The sequence below is a fragment of the Colias philodice genome, chromosome 32, assembly GCF_061535455.1.
Source record: "Colias philodice isolate Cphi_HAF_F1 chromosome 32, ilColPhil1 Martin Lab GWU primary, whole genome shotgun sequence".
NCBI classification, from domain to species: Eukaryota; Metazoa; Arthropoda; class Insecta; order Lepidoptera; family Pieridae; genus Colias; species Colias philodice.
The window spans coordinates 2,858,689-2,876,706 of record NC_143117.1 but is presented as its reverse complement, the minus strand read 5'-3'; the positions used below and the strand labels follow the sequence as shown (position 1 = coordinate 2,876,706).

Genomic DNA, 18,018 nt, shown 5'->3' with positions numbered 1-18,018 from the left:
AGATAATCTTTTAACACTAAAGCTAGTTGGGTTGGACTAAAGCAAAGGGGCTCAGGACTTAGAAAATTTTTGATGGAGTTGGTGTCATTATAACACCTATTTATTATTGTTTTATCGTAAAGATTACGCTAATATAAGCATGTTTTATAGGAACAACTTTTCTCTAAAATCAAAAATGGCCGAGATATTCGCCCTCAATTCGTTAGGTTAGGTTTAGGTTAGGTTAGGTTAGGTTTCTTAAAAAAAAAACTACACAGAAATAGGAGCCCCGCGAAGCGGGGCTCCGTCGACGCGCAAAAAAAATCAAGTTTAGGTTAGGTTAGCCGTTAGGTTAGGTTAGGTTAGGTTTCTTAAAAAAAAAACTACACAGAAACAGGAGCCCCGCGAAGCGGGGCTCCGTCGACGCGCAAAAAAAAATCAAGTTTAGGTTAGGTTAGCCGTTAGGTTAGGTTAGGTTAGGTTTCTTAAAAAAAAAACTACACAGAAATAGGAGCCCCGCGAAGCGGGGCTCCGTCGACGCGCAAAAAAAATCAAATACCTACGTGTGCCCTCCTCCCCCCTCTCCTCCCCCCACAAAAAACCTATAATACGTGCGGCAGTTCTCTAAAGAATTATTATTTTATTCATCCGGTAATCGGACAACTAATTTATTTTATTCATCCGTTTAGCGGACGACTAGCGCTGTCCTTAAAATTATTTTTGACAAATTCATTTTAAAAATCACTTTCGAATTATATTTATTATCTACAATTGTGAACGCGTCATAATATAACATTTATTATCTATAATGGCATGTCGTAAATACGTGGTAAATACAAACTTACATTTTCCAGGTAATATAATTTAAGAAATTGTTATAAATAAATTAATAATACGGCATTATATTTAAAAATATTGCCTGTGTGCGAGATTACTAGAAGTTTTAATACGACAATGGTATAAAAGTGTCGTTTTTAGTACAAAAATAACCTTAAAAAAAATAATTTTCATTTTCGATTTTCACAAAAACTACGCATTTTTGTTGGAAAAGAAAAGCAGTTTGTTAAGAAAATCCACTACCAGCTATCGATTAAACAGCACAAAATAATGAAATTCGGGGACATCGAATCAAATATTTAACCGGAGTTTTAGTTAATGTTTCAGTTTGGCTTTATTAAGTTGTTGTGTAATTGGTGTTAAACGTGTTGCATAAATTATTTAAAGGAGAAAACTGCAAAAATAACAACTATGAGGTGAGTAATGTGATTCTTGTATTTAACTAAAATATTATCTTATACAACAAGCTTATTGAAATATTTAACTTAAAATCTTAAACATTGTAGCTCCTCGGAAAGGTCGTCTCATCCCTCCCGTGCCCAAGTAGAGTATCTAGTCGACTATCTTAGCAAACATCCTAGCTTAGCCAAGGGTTTTTCAAAAGTCCCGAGCGCTAGAGACGAAGCTAGAAAAACATGGGAGGAGTTGACTATCAAATTAAATAGCTTGGGAGGCTGCACTAAAACATGGAAACAGTGGACAAAGGTAGGCAATAGGCATATAGAAAACTATTCATCTTATACCGTGTAGGTATCTGGCTTACCTATATATTATTAATAAACTTTTAATTTTGCTTTAGTATTGGTCTGACAAAAAGAGTGCCGTGAAGAAAAAAGCTGCCCTAAGATACCGGGCACGCAATAAGACTGGTGGTGGATGTGAATCGGTGGTGGAGCTTTCAGAGGTGGAGGAGAAAATACTCACATTAATGGGCGGGGAAGGTTTTGCAATTGGTGATAGGCATTTGGAAATTAATCCATTTGAAGTAAGCTATTGTTATCGATTTTGTTGATCCGATACATGTATGTATGTATGTAAAATATAATTATTCAATGTCATGTTCTTTTTTTAGGAAATCCCCGTCCTTACTGATGCCAACGAAAGCCCCACATTGCCGACTTCATCTATGATAAATGAAACCACAACTATTGTAAGTAAATACCTAGTGTATTAATAAAATATTACTTAATAATAAACAACTTATTAGTAAATGTTTCTTATATTGTTCTAGGAATACCAAGTCTTGGATGAGACTGCTATAAATACGGAAAATGTTAGTATGGCAGATACTGAGGTATATATTAATAAGATATTATGAAAATGGTACTTTTTTATTGATTCCAGTATTTGAAATACTATGTTTTTTTTTCAGAGACCTCAACTAATTCAGCAATATGTTAACTGTATCCCGAATCCCGAACCTTCCCCTGCTCATACACCACCGAGAGCGGAGGTAACGAGCCCTCTGCAAGCAGTTACCCCCTCTGGCTCAGGCAACTTTCCTGCTCGACGTCAATTGAACGTCGCGGGTCCATCACCACGTCGTACTACAAGTAATTATGAGATTTATGAATTGATTTACAATATTTATAATCCATACTAATATTATAAATGCGAAAGTAACTCTGTCTGTCTGTCTGTTACTCAATCACGCCTTAACTACTGAACCAATTTGCATGAAATTTGGTATAGAGATATTTTGATACCCGAGAAAGGACATAGGATAGGTTTTATCCCGGAAATCCTACGGGAACGGGTTTTTCTTTGAAAACGCGGGCGAAGCCGCGGGCGGAAAGCTAGTCAACAATAAAAATTTGGAAATACATACAAATAAAACTAAATAATACTTGATAATGAATTAAGGAAATAATAATAACATCAGAAGACTTGTCAAAAATGCGTCACCGCGACCGGTGGAAATAATAATAAATTAATATTTATTTTACGTTTCAGGGTCATCGAGTCGTCCACAACAACGGCAAAGAAGACGATCACCTCCATCACAAAGGCGGCAATCTCAATTAACAACCTTTACTGAAAGGTTTCTTAGCTTGGAAGAGCAACGGATTGAGATTGACCGTCGCTACTGTGAGTTACAGGAGGTGATGGTCAACTCACAAAGGGAGACCAACAGAATGACAGCAGAGGGCCTGATTGCCGTCGGGGAAGGTCTTAAATTATTAGCTGAAAATTTAAAAAAATAAAATACTTTTATACTTAAATACATTTATTAGTTCTTAACTTATTTTAGTAGTAAAAAATTATCTGTGGTTTTACTTATAGTTTCTTAATTTACTAACATTAGTTTATAAGCCCTAATTGAGTTACTAACACCTATGAATATAATTTTCCGGAATAAATAATTTGCATTGATTTTTGATTGAATTAATTACAATTACCGCGTGTTCCTTGCCCTCCATAATTCATTTATCAATCTTTGTCTACATAGCTGACCAAGTGCAGTTTCATTAGGTACATCCTCATTTGAAGCTACACTTTGTCTGGTCCTATGAAAACCAGCCTCAACCTCTAGCTCTGAATTGAATATGGCTGGAGCTGGCAGGCCGGCACGATTACAAATATTGTGAAGCACGCAACATGCTATTACAATCTTCGAAACCGTGTCGGGGTCATAATGTAGGACTCTATGTGCTAATAGGCATCTAAATCTGGCTTTAAGGACCCCAATTGTTCTTTCTACGGTGTTTCTTGCAGTAGCATGCAGCTAGTTATAGTGATGTTCTGGTGTTCCCTCGTCTGCATTTGGAACTGGCACCATTAGGTACTGACGCTGCGGATACCCAGAATCACCTGTAACAATGAATATTGTTAAAAAATAAAATGTTTTGTCATCAACAATTATATTTTTATTAGGAGTTAGGAGTTTTCAATGATTTCGCCTGCTCTCCAATTTTTATGAATTCCGTGAACTTCGGTAATAAAGCCTAAATTACTCAGAAATAAAGTAGTTTTTTTAATGATGAAAGAATTTTTGAAGGAATTAATCCAGTAGTTTTTGAGTTAAATATTTACAAACAAACAAAGATTCGTCTTTATAATTAATTAGCTAAGAGGTAACTCACCTAACAAGTACACAGATTCGCCTGTTTGTACTAATTGTTCGAGGTGGTCCCGAATGATGCAATTATTAAAAATAAGGCTGTCGTGAGTCGCTCCGCCATATGTTGCATCTACATGTATTATGTTCAAATCTGCATCTGTGAACTGCAAAAAGAATTATTTTACAACTATTTTTATGTGGCTGTTCTAATGAATGTTAAAAAAAATATAGGTACTAGCAGCGTCTTGTGATTTATACTGCTTCGTTAATGATCCTATGGAATTGGTCCAAATTTCATTAAATCGATTTTCTGTGGTTCAAGTGCGAAAGCGTATACAGACATTATTATATCAGGCTTACCATTTGTACATTTCTTGCATGATATCCTTTGCGACAGTAGTATCGTTCTTCATGGCAAGTTGGTCTCACCATTGTCACAAAAGTCCCATCTACACATCCTATTACCCCAGGAATACTGAATTTCTCATAGAATCTGCAATAAGAAATAAAAAAATCATTAAATATTTTTCATTAACATGATAGGTTTATTTAGGTAGGTACACAAACCTTGTTTTGAGTCTCAGTCTTTCTTCAGAATTTTGGGGAAATCTTATGTATTTTTTTACTATACTTGGATGGCTTAGGGCTTCTATGACCTCGTGGATACTACGAGATGCTGATGGCTGCGACACAAACGAATTTATGTGTTTTCCACATATCCTTTGATAGCTCCCAGTCGCAAAGAAAGAAAGTGCACATAACAACTGAAAAAAATTAATGAAATTTCTTGAAACTATCAAAATAAAAGGTACTTAATCTGATAAGGAAACCATCCATAATTAAAGTCGGTTAATAACTCAAAACGTTTTTAAAGAAACCGTAAGGGAGAGAATCTTTGGACTTTAACATAGGGTACCTACCACTTGAAAGGGTGACATCATAAAAAATAATCGGGGATTAGATGACGTTATCGTTAGTGGTTCTATGTTCTATGCGAGGAAGTTATGTTACCTACCTACATAATGGAATGTTTTACAGAGTTATGGGAAAGTTATCCCAATATTCACACGGGATCGGGACTTCCGCAGATGAAATCACGGGACCGATGACTATTGTAACAGTAACTTTTCATGACATTATGAATACACATATAAAGCACTTAGATACATACCTTGACTCTAGCAGTTAATCCTCTTCGTCGACGTTGAGGTTTTTTAACTAAAACTTTAATGTCTTCCATCACTTGAGAAACTAGTTCTTCCGATAAACGGTAGCATTCAACAAAATTTTTATTTCGATTAATAATTTGCATGTCCCGAATGCTGGTACTTTGCCGGCGACTTTCTATTATATCCACAGCATTAGCTTCTCGTATTATAGCACTTAATATAAAATAACGCGCCATTTTAGTAAAAAAATATATAAAATTTGTATCAAATTTGTTCCACAACCACTAACTCACTCACGAACTCGGCACCTAATAGGCGAGTGAATTGCTGACAGGTGAATTCGTATTTGTAAATACTCGAACTCGACGTTCGAGGTGTAAAATTACCTTACAGAATGCCGAATTCATACTATAAACGTCAAAATCACAGACATGTATATTTAAGTAGACAACGCAAGTACCGCGATCTGTATGAAAACCAAGCGTGTCATATTTTTTGTACTGACCTTGACGCGTTATGACGTCACGAGCGCTTTTTAGTGATGTTAATTTCATTTTACGCTAAATCGATTAGGCCGCCACTCGCGCGGCGATTCTAGTATCGTCCTATCCCATCGAAGTAAATCGAAAGAAATCAGATCAAACTAGATCTATGTCTAAGAGGTAGTCAAATAAATGAATCGTAATCGATTACTAAATCGATTCAAGACAGAAAAATGATAATTACCATAGACAGAGGGATGATAAAATAAAGTTATAAACCTTTTAATATTCTAACAAGTAAACTAATGTGTTTTAGCTTTTTCTTACATATGCCCATTGAGTTACCATGTACTACGTACTAGAGAGGCCATCGAAAGAAAGTAATGAAACTGTCAATCAATCAATCTTTATGTCCCGTTGCATCGATCCATTTTCCTTTTATGTTCGGGTTACTTGGAAAACTGAAAAAACAAACATAGTCTAAGCAATAAGGAGTTTTCTTAAAAAACTCCCAAGATGACACTTTATAACTAATGGCGTCCATGTCATAATATTTATTTTTAGTACCTTTGTATTAAAATACTTAAAAGTTCTAGGTCAAGTCGTATTAAATGACAAAAAAAATCTATGCCTTTTTTTCTGAAAAATTGCTCCTTCAAATTATCATTTTTCTGTTCGATTATAAAATCGATTAGAATCGAGAACTGTTGCATCAAATGAACATCACTAACCACAAAATTGGACAGAAAAATGAGAACAGAAAAATGAGAAGACGCTATTCATTGCTTGTTATCATACGACGCGATCTTTACCGTGCCAAGTAAAAGCCGCAATGTATTCCGAATCATTTCGTATGATTTGGTATCCGTGTTTGTCACGATCGTTTTCCACAGATATTCTTTATTTGATTTTAAAATAAATAGTGCATATTCTGATTAGAAAATTACTTACCGGTGGAAGGAAACATCTATGCTAACTCGGCCACTCACAGCTGTGGAGTTTCTACAGTTTATAACGGCGCAATTCGGCATTTTACTTTATTCAGCTTCACGTCTTTCCTTGGCGAACTGCAAGCGCGGACTGAGTGTAGGCCAGCGTCAAGTAAGTTTCATAAACTTAGTTTGGACACGGGAAGTACATACACTCGCTTAGTCTATCTTGATACATGTCTGTGGTCAAAATACTCACTTAGCACAGTTCGCCTCGTCGCCGCTCTCGACGATGTGGCGCCACTAGTACTGTCGAGTTTTACAGAATACGAAATCGAAAACTCACCGCGGATTCCGCGTTCGAGTTTTTATAATAACCTTACAGAATAGCACTGCAGATTCCATTGGCGCAACGTAATTTTAAGTTTTCATTTTATATTCAATTAGCTTTATAGTTATTAATTGTTAAGACTTGCATCGAGCAAGACGTATTGTAATAAGTTTATATTAAAGTATTTCTAAGTGAATTCGTAGTTTTTTTTGGGGCCTCCGGCTGTCTGAAACATAATTTGTGTAATTGTTTATTTATTCTGAATCTTTAAGTTTATTGATTTTTATCCTTTACATAAGCTGTATTTAATAAAAAATGTTTAAAACTCGAATTTTCGAAATTTTTGATTTATAAGTTCTATGTAACGTTTTATAATTAAGTTATGGTATAATTAAATGTAGATTTCACTTTTGTACAGCTTAGACATTTTTCTGTATGGATACAGTGCCTTTCGATTTGAAGTTGGATAACATTTCATTTTATAGGTACTATTATAAAATTAAGAGCATGAAAGAAAAAAAAAAGCATTTCTTCATAATGCTATTGTTACCACAAAAAATATTTTCTTAATCGCAAATTTTAAGAGAAAATAAATTAAAATTAAAATTGATGTGGCGACGTTATACATACAGACGTTAGAACAAAGTCCACCATAAGAATGACGTCATTTAGGAATAAGACGATTTTTAAACATTAATAAAAACCTAAATATTTTCAAAAAGTAAAAATTACTGTTAGTTTTTATCTAGTTTTAATTAAAATAAAAATAAAAACAAGTAGCAAAAAATTTTGAAATGTTGTAATTTTGGAGCACCCTGTAAAGTCTGTATTTGTATGAACATAAGTGGAGATCGCGTCCACTTATTTTCATGCGTAAACGATGATATTCATACTCAACAGGTAACTTGGATTAACAAATAGGATAGGTTATATCCCGTAAATCCCACGGGAACGGGAACTATTTATTTATTGCACGCCTCATAAGCGAAGCGTTGAGGTGGGTACTACTGTCACTTCGCGCAAAACATCTGATTTTTCAAACTTAAAATGTCTTTATGTATCATACATTGCACTTGTAAGATAATAAATACACACACATATTAAGAAAAAAACACTATTTTTAACATTCATGATATTTTTGATGTCATTTTTGTTATTTAAACTAGTTAAAAAACAGTTTAAAAAAGTTCTGTCTTGGACGTCCGTGTGTCTGTATGTGCGGAGGATTTTCTTGTTAACACGATAGCGACCGAAATACTTTACTAATCGAGTCTTTTTTTTTTCTCTTACGCTTGAGTATGCTCAGGAATAGAACCCTTTCATTTTTCAGGGTCTGATTCGATGTGGTTTAATTGTTATTAAATAAACAAAAATAATAATTAATAAATAATTATTAAAAAAAAATTATGAGGCGTGCACTTTTGGATTTTCCAAACTTTTTTCGTTTATTTCTATCTGAATAACCTATCAAAAGTAACATTCAATTGTGTAAATTTTATTTATTACGGATTCAACATCAAACAACTCTACGGTAAGTATCAAGGTGCGTATTAACTATAGAGCTATTATTTATTACCTTACCTACCTATATGTTATAGCTAATTACTGCTGGGCGCTGCAGCTGGCTGCGATTTCGTCCATGTATCTACTGAAAGGTTTCATGACATAATATGAGCACAGGGGAATAAAATAAAAAGACCAGTATGTACATCCAAAAATATTTATTTCAATGATTACAAATTATCCTTAATCTAATTTTGAAAATCTAACACTGAATTAGATTCCTTACAATATTATTCAAATTAATAACAAAATAACGTATTTTACGACAAATTAATATTGAACTAATTATGTAGTTAAAACACGAAAGCGCATTACCTTATTATACCAGCTGCATTAACCAAAAATTTTATATGATAATAAGTATAATATTTTCAACTGATATCAAAATGTACGAAAAATAGTACTTAATAAGTAATTGAACTGAGAACATAATTTAATATTCACACAAAGCTGTATTGTTTCGATATACGTTGTTTTTATTGTAAACTGCATTACATATTTTGATAAAAAAATACTGTAAAACAACAGATGATGAAATTTTCAAAATGAAAAAAAAAATACAAATTTGCCGCGCAATCGACATTTGACAGCTCTACGACTGAATGAGGCGGTTAAAAAAGTTTGTATAATATTAATAGAAATAATTATCGAGATTTAAATTGCTCTACACAAGATTTATTTTGTTTGTTTTATTACTATACTTCTTAAAGACACAATTAACTCGTACTCGTAATACGATACCTTGGAGTTGGAGCGAAAATATTGTTTGTAATAATTTGGCTAGGAAAATACAACAAATCAAAAACACTATTTACTATGGAAAAAAAACCAGGAAGGTGAAAAACATATATTTACGATTTCGATGCACTCGACTTTTAGTAAAATAATAGGTAGGTAAAAATATTATTATGGTTTTGATCACAGACATATCTGTGGTTTTGATTTTAGCTACTAGTATCAGAAAGCTGCGTGTTCAATGCACGTCGGGGTCACACAACTGTGGAGGATACAGTAGACAATATACCTAATGAAGTTTTTCATCTTTTTATTTTACTGCAAATACAAAATAAAAATTAAACAATGGTAATGTAAATTCTAAACAAACTACTACCAAAATACAATTAGAACAAAAATCATTTGACTGGTTGATTTCACCCAGAGGCCAGAGGCGGCTCGTGACAAAATTGTATGGGTGTTCACTTGAAATAAAACAACGAAAATACAATAGCGTAGCGGGATAATTTATTACAAAAAAAAATGAGCACCACATTTTATAAATGTCTATAACACTAAAAATTACAAAGTACAGGCTATTTCAAAACGAATTCAATGATTATCAATAATTAGTAAATCACCGAATTTGCATTCGCGAGCGTACCTACGCGTAGGTATCCATAGTGTTTGTTTATACTAAAGGAATGGCAACGTCGCAATTGCTGCTGTCATGCGATGCGGCAACGTTGCGTGAGACTCAAAACGCTACCTGCTACGGTATGAACGATTGTTATAAAAATAAAAGTTATACATATTTGTTGGCGTAAACTATTTTATTCATCATTAATTTTGGAAAATAAATAATGTCAAAATTGATTACAATAAAACGCAGTTTTATTTTATTACATTACAGGTAAATTAGCTTGGAGAAATTTTTGCGTTTGTAGTAGTGTATGGTCAGCAAATAAAAAAAAACAACATTTTATTTTTAGTTTTTATTCAAGTATATAATATTAGTATTATTAATATTTTATTAGTTCCAAACATTACAAGCAGTGCCGATTTTTACTTCAGTGAAGACGTGTATGAATTAGGTGTTCTCCGGCCAAAAATGTAAACCACGGTAAAAGTGAAACTGTTCGAACGGTTCCGAACACTGCTTTGTGTAGCGCATGTCGCGTGACGGTCGGCTGCCGAGTAGGTATACCTACTCGGCAGCCGCGATACACGCGACATGCGCTACACAGACCAAAAAGTTTGAGACGATGTAATAAAAGTTTCACTTTAATAACAAACAATAACAACAATAACAAACAATAACAACAATCAACAAATACAAAATTTAACAATTAAACTACGTAATAATTATAATTTTCGAATGAAATGTGTGCTTTATGTTCTAACGGTACCAAGCGACTGACGCCGGACTGCACGAGGCACCTGCGGACAGCGTAAACTGGTTTATTCTGGTTTTGTGCGTGTTTCCACTTTCCACTATCAAGTGACGATTTATTTATTTGTTTTGTTTCGTAATTATTATGGTCAAATATTAATTACGAAACAAATTATTATGAACAAGATATTTTATTGTTTCACGGTATTCGCCTTGTCATTGGCTCAAGGACGTAAAATTGAATGATATATTATTTTTTTTATAAAGTCAAAACCATTTTCTTTAAAACATAAATCAGAGTATTGCTAGGGATAAGTATAAAATTAAATAGTAATGTTAGGATATCGAAACATTTTTGTATAGGCTAGAACGATATAATGGAAACGCGCTCTAAGATCTGAGTAATATACACACCACTACATATGCAAAAATTTCTCGAGACTAATTTCACTGTACACTATTGTTTTTTTTTATCAAAACATGTATGTATTTGAGTAGTTAGCAGCATATAATATTCTGAATTTCTGATCCATGCCTATTCACTCAAAACTAATAACACTAATGATTTGTAACAGTAAATTATTTCAATAGGTATTTGAACATTTCATAACCAACAAGTAAGAATAATTCGTACCTATACAAGATACAATAACAAATCTAATACACTATTTATTATTTTATTATATTTCATTATGTGAAAATAACCAGGAAGGTGAAAAACATATTTGGGCATTTTCACAAAAATGTATACCCCCCTGATTTTCAACTGTCCCTCGAATTCATTAAATTCTATATAATGAAGTAGTTGCCAGAATTATTTATATATGTTATCAAAGTGATTATACGTATACAATATTTTGTTTTTTTAACAAAAACTATGACAAAATCTAAAATAAAGTTAAGTTAATTATAAATAACAATCGAAAAATGGGTAATTTTACGCTGTCCCCTGCTTACTCTTACGCGTTTATTACATTATTTCTTAACTTTTTTGTAAGAAAGGTACCATCTTTTAAGGTTTTATTTGGTCCAGGATAATCAGTTACTGTGATAATAGTTAAAATATAATAACCTTATATAACAAAATAAAAGATAAAAAAATAAAAAAGAAAATCAAAAAAATTGTCCTTCCCGGAACATTCAGTTGTGTCACCGATTTTCTAAAAAGAAAATTACTGTGGTTCAATTAATTTTGCATTACTGTCAACACCATAGCTACTGCTATGCAACTTATCAGGTTAGAAGCCGTCAGGGTCAAAAAACTGCTTAGAAGGAGTGCACGCGTGTTTGCAAGCCGCAGGGACCAAATTCTTCATTCAGGTATGTGACCATATTTTGGCTTATTTCTATCTATTTATCTTGTAGTATTTAGTTAATTTTGTTTTAAATGTTTTATATGTAAGTTGATCAAAAGTTTTGATGAATATAAGTGTTGTGGTTATATTTTAAACCGTTTTTATTACTAGAGGATTATCAAATGTGACTTCCGCTGTGTGACTATTTGAGCGGTCACATATACGCTGAACGAAAAGTCACAACATGCCTGAACACATAAAGCAATGTTTACATGGCGATTTTCTTGAGCTATAAAAATATTTTTCTAAGACATTTTTGACTGAGTAGGAAACTACGGCAAAAAGTAGATTTCAAAAATAAAAATTATTTCTCCATACAAATCGCAACAGCTGATTGATCATTTTGCATGAGGAAGTAAAATTTTTTTTTGAGGAAAAAAAAAGAAGCATTATGCAGAAAAAGAAACAAAATAAGCCAGCAGAACTAAGAATCTAGACAATGTGCCTTGTATAACAACGAAAGATAATAATGGAACAAAAATTAATTTTTTTCACGATATTTTTCATTGGTTTTTTTTTTATTTACAGATTAACCTTCGTGTTTGCAGCGTCCACTGAAACAAGATTTTTTTTATCAAATATGGTGATTGAGATTATTTAAGGTTAATAATAAACGAATCACGAAGACTGATTATCGACTGATTAATTTGATTAGTGCCAATATAAAACATAAAAGAGACTTCTTATTCTTGAATCTTGATAGTAATTTACCCTTTAGATAAATAATAATAATGTGATGGCTTAAGCCCGAACTGATTGTGATAATTTAGTTTGAAGTTAAGTTAAGTTTATAATTATATTTATTATGTGTGCCTGCGTACTTTTTTTTCGCCATGTAAACGCACCCTTTCCCTTTTTAGGTATTCGGTTGTGTGACTGTCCCTATATTACGGAGCTGAATTTTTTAAATATTTCAGTAGATTTTACATTTAATGCCCTTCAAATCAGTCTCTTTAATGGAGAATAATACATAAGTGTAATATTTGTTGCCTTTTCTCTAAAAAAGTATCTAACATTTTAAATGTAAAGATAATAATGACAGTTGAAGTACCAGAGTCACAATACTGAATATATTAATGTTTTTTTTAATTAGCTTAGATCCAAAAGTTGGGAATAGTGAGTGTTTAAAATATACAAAATAACGATTTTAAGTTAATAAATAAACAATATCTAAAAATTCTTATATTTTGCACTGTTTTTCCAGCTACTGAATATAGTCACACAACTGATATAAAATTGCGAGACTTTCCATTGTGTCCTATTATTTTTACAGTTTTCTCATTTTAAACCCATCATATTATATGTTTTCTTGAAGTATATTGAATTTCCGTTTTAAAGAGACCAAAAAAAGTTTAAAATATAATACTATCAAAAAAAATATATTTTTCAAGGAGGGGGTACATTTTTGTGAAAATGCCCATTTACGAAAACAAAGTAACATATGGTTTTGCTATTAGCTATCAGGAAAAAAAATCGTATTGGAACAAAAGAAGGATTGTAACTGAATTAGGTAATTAGGTATGTTTGTTTCTGGGTGCACCGTTTTCGACGACGCGACGGCCGACGCGTGACGTAAACAGAGTAGGTACCTACTTTGCTAAAACAAACTAAGTAATAAAATTGTGTGTCTGTCTGAAAATTCGCTAAAGCATATTTTACCAATGTTTGCAAGTTTGTGATTACTTTGATAGTTTATCGATTTATAATAATTGTATACTTATATCATTGTTTAAAAATATTCAAACACAATATGATATAGGTACTGATTTATCACTGGTTTCAGTGATGAACTGATGAGTCAATGTTAGCCACAATACTAATCACTTTCGTCATACATGTGTATGAACTATGATTGATGTGATTTGCAATGTGGTGAAATTTCATAAAAATCACGGGCCAATTTTTTGTTTTGAATCCCACCGAAAATACATATACATGTAAAGAAACTTCATTTCTTTGTATAGTTTAAGTAGTGGATTTGAATTTTGCCGCTCGGCATAGATAATATAACATTAGTGAGACATACCTTCGACAGAGGTCGCGACTCGCGAGAGAACTATAATGGCGAACGACGCCAAATAAAATTGTAATGTGTTAATTTAAAATTATTGTGTAATCTTTGATCTGTTTAAATTGTGTGCTTAAGTTAAATTAAACTTTAAATGTCGTTTCTTTTGTTTTCAGGTTAGTAATTTCTTTTCTCATTTTAGTAACATTAACAATGTAAAAGTTATGTTTGTTAAATGTGCGAATATTAAAGTCTCAACTTTTGTTTTCAGAAGAAACACATCGTTTAATTTAAACTCCCTTATAAAACGACATTTCTAGTTATGAAAATGGATAAACTACGATTCCAATTCGCAGTTTTAGCGGGATCAGATGGAAAATCCAATGTGGTGTGCATAACCTCAATCGAGACTACGGATGGACGCATTTTTAATATTCCAGATGATTTAAAACCTGCAAGTAAGCACACTAGTTTAATATCTTCGGACGTATTCACTAAAATAAAAAACTCATTAAAAAAAAGACATCAGACACGTGCAGTGTGGATACCTTTAAATACAGATTTGAGGAACATATATTTAGACGAAGGCGAAAATTTACAGTTTGGTGACCAGTATTTGGAAGAAATTACAAGAGAAACCGTACCTTTACTGAGTAATAATAAAAACACCACAACAGAAAATAAGAATATTAGTAAAGTAGCTGAACGATTCATGATAGAAAAATTTTCAAATAAAAATTCGAATGTAAATCAGTGGATAACTGTATTTGAGAGTGAATGTGAGAGATTTGAGATTTTAGAAGATAAAGAGAAGATTGAGATATTGAAATATTTATTAGAGAAACAATGTATAGATTGGTATACCAGTATGTTGATAAAACTAACTGTGAATTCAAACTGGATAGAATGGAAAGAAAATTTGTGTGAAACATACGGAAATAAAGGTTGGACTCAAGAGAAATATGCATTTAACTTCAAATATCAAGCTGGATCACTACTGGAATATGCAACTAAAAAGGAAAGACTGTTATTAGAAGTAAACAGGGATATTGACACTCAAACAATGATTAGTCTTATTGTTATGGGATTACCGGAATACATTATGGATAAAATTGACAAAAAAACTGTAAAATCAACTGCCGCACTATATAATGAAATAGGTAAATATGAAAATTTAACAACCAAAAAAAACTACTATAAAACAAAAAGATATTATGATACTAAAGAAATAACAAAACCATATATTGAAAAAATAACAAAACCATGTAAGATTTGTGAAGGTTTAAATAAAGGCGTCAGATATCATCATGAAGATAAGTGTTGGTTTAAACATCCCGGTAAGACATACAACAGTAAAGCTGTAAATAATTCAGTGATAGAGGTGGAATTAAATAACAATGATACAAAAAACGAATAATAACACCATTAATTAAAGTCAAACTAATATTAAATGGAAAATTAGAAGTGTTCGGTATATATGACTCCGGTTCTAATGTATCAATAATTAATTCCAAATTATTAAGGGTGAAAGAAAGTGAAAATATTTTAAATAAGGATAACCTAGTTACAATTAATGGTGTTAAAAAGACTAATGGTTTGACAACAATAAGAATAAAAATTTTAAAAATTGAAGAAAATGTTGATGTTTATATTGTCGACAGCAAAGAGTTTAAATATGATTTTTTAATTGGTCTGGACCTTATTAAGAAGTTTAAACTGATTCAAAATGAGGATTTGGAAATAACACAAAAAACTGAAGAAAAAAATGTTACAAATGAAAATAAAGAAATAAAAAAAGAAGATACGTCATGTGAAAAAGTTTCAATAAATTTTAATGAGCACATATTGGAAGAAAATTTCAAAATAAACATGGGCAATTTAAATAATCAACAGAAAAAAAAGATCTATGAATTGATTGACAACTATAGATCCATCTTTGCGAAAGACAAATATGATGTTGGCACTGTCAAAGAATATGAGGCACGTATTGATTTACTCATGGACAAATATTGCAGTAAAAGACCTTACAGATGTTCAGTTCAAGATAAAATAGAAATAGAACAGCAAATAGCAAAATTACTTGACAAAAATATTATTGAAGAATCTTATAGTCCATTTGCAGCACCAGTAACACTAGCCTTTAAAAAGGAAGACAACAAAAGATCAAGACTTTGCATAGATTTTAGAGACCTAAATAAAATAGTAGTACCCCAGGCTCAACCGTTTCCATTAATAGAAGACCTTGTAATAAAAACAAGAAATTCAAACTATTTTTCTACACTGGACATAAATTCCGCTTTTTGGTCAATTCCTTTAAGGATTGAAGACAGACACAAGACTGCCTTTGTAACACAAGACGGGCATTATCAGTGGACATGCCTACCATTTGGACTAAAGACATCGCCAGCTATTTTCCAAAGAATACTCGGTAATATTTTAAGGAAACATAAGCTTACTGACTTTGCTGTTAACTATATTGACGATATACTTATATTCTCTAAAAGTTTTTCTGAGCATGTTCATCATTTAACAGTATTATTGGAAGCTATTAAAAAAGAAGGTTTTAGACTTAAATTTACAAAATGTATGTTCGCTTCTGACTCCGTTAAATATCTTGGTCATATTATACAAAAAAATACTATTAGCCCCTTACGGGATAATTTAATTTCAATAAAAGATTTTCCTGTACCAACCTGTCAGAAAAATATAAGACAGTTTTTAGGAAAAATTAATTTCTATCATGAATATATACCAAACAGATCAATGATTTTGGATCCTCTTCACAACTTACTTCGTAAAAATCAGACTTTTACTTGGTCTTCAGATTGCCAAAAATCTTTTGAGGCTATAAAACAATTATTGTGCTCAAAACCAATTTTAGAAATATTTGATAAGAACTTACCAATTAATATTTATACAGACGCTTCCTTGGAAGGTATAGGAGCTGTATTGAAACAAATACAACCAAATGGAATTGAAAAACCAGTTGCATATTTTTCCAAAAAATTAAACAAAGTCCAAAAGAAAAAAAAAGCAATATACTTAGAATGTTTAGCAATCAAAGAAGCTATAAAATATTGGCAGTTCTGGCTAATTGGCAAATCATTTACAGTATATACAGACCATAAACCTTTAGAAAATTTAAATATTAGATCAAGGACAGATGATGAGTTGGGAGATTTAACTTATTATTTATCACAATATGATTTCAAAATCAAATACACTCCAGGAAGAGAAAATATTGAAGCGGATTGTTTAAGTAGGAATCCTGTATTAAATGCAAATGAAAACTTAGATGATACATTAAAAATAGTAAATTTGATAAAATTAAATGATATTATTTTGGACCAAGAAAAAAATGAAGAGTTACAAAATAAAAAAAACAGTTTAATATTAAAAAACAATGTCTATTACAAAAAGTTTAAAAATTATGAAAAGATAATTTTATCTGAAAAATTCAGTAAACAATTGATTCAAAATGTCCATAAAAACATGTGTCACATTGGTGTAAGACAAATGCTTAACACAATAAGTCCATTATATTCAGCAAAAAATATCACAACAAATATAAAACTACATTGTAAAAATTGTGAGACTTGTATTAGGAATAAAACAAGAGGGCAAGAAAAATATGGTTTAATGTCACAATTAGGCCCTGCTACCAGACCTTTTGAGATAGTCTCAATCGACACAATTGGAGGCTTTGGAGGCAAACGATCCACAAAAAAATACTTACATCTTCTTGTGGACCATTTCACAAGATATGCTTTTATTATTACATCAAAGACACAAAATGCTAATGATTTTATGAAATTAATAAATAAGGCAACAGACTCAGACACAATTGGGATGCTCTTCTCTGATCAGTACCCAGGAATCAACTCAAAAGAATTCAAAAATTACTTAAAGGAAAAATCAATACCAATAATATTCACTGCAGTAAATGCTCCATTTTCCAATGGTTTAAATGAAAGATTGAATCAAACTCTAGTAAATAAAATTAGATGTAAAGTTAATGAAAATAATTATAAAAAAGCATGGACAACGATTGCTCATGACTGTGTTGATAAATATAATAAAACAAAACATTCAGTCACAGGGTTTTCTCCTAAATATCTATTAGAAGGCACAAATATATCCTGTTTGCCAAATGAACTTAAACATAGTATCTCAGAAGAAGATTTGCTCAGAGATAGG

At 31.8% G+C, this 18,018-nt stretch overlaps 1 protein-coding gene and 1 long non-coding RNA gene across 3 annotated transcripts; both read left to right on the top strand.

The window, feature by feature from the left end:
- The first annotated feature begins 11,164 nt into the window (after positions 1-11,164).
- LOC149474960 (uncharacterized) lies at positions 11,165-12,625 on the top strand. Its single transcript, XR_016318174.1, has 2 exons — positions 11,165-11,778; positions 12,342-12,625. It is a non-coding gene; the product is annotated as an uncharacterized LOC149474960 (long non-coding RNA).
- A 1,117-nt stretch (positions 12,626-13,742) lies between these two features.
- Positions 13,743-15,240, top strand: LOC149474959 (uncharacterized). 2 transcript variants are annotated; one of them, XM_089714013.1, is made up of 2 exons: positions 13,743-13,997; positions 14,093-15,240. In XM_089714013.1, exon 2 carries the CDS (start codon positions 14,144-14,146, stop codon positions 15,236-15,238), a length of 1,095 nt encoding a protein of 364 aa, XP_089570139.1. In that variant the 5' UTR covers positions 13,743-13,997; positions 14,093-14,143; the 3' UTR covers positions 15,239-15,240. The 2 variants fall into 2 exon arrangements, with proteins under 2 accessions (XP_089570139.1, XP_089570140.1); XM_089714014.1 differs by having other exon boundaries at positions 13,743-14,001; positions 14,096-15,240.
- Positions 15,241-18,018: the final 2,778 nt, after the last annotated feature.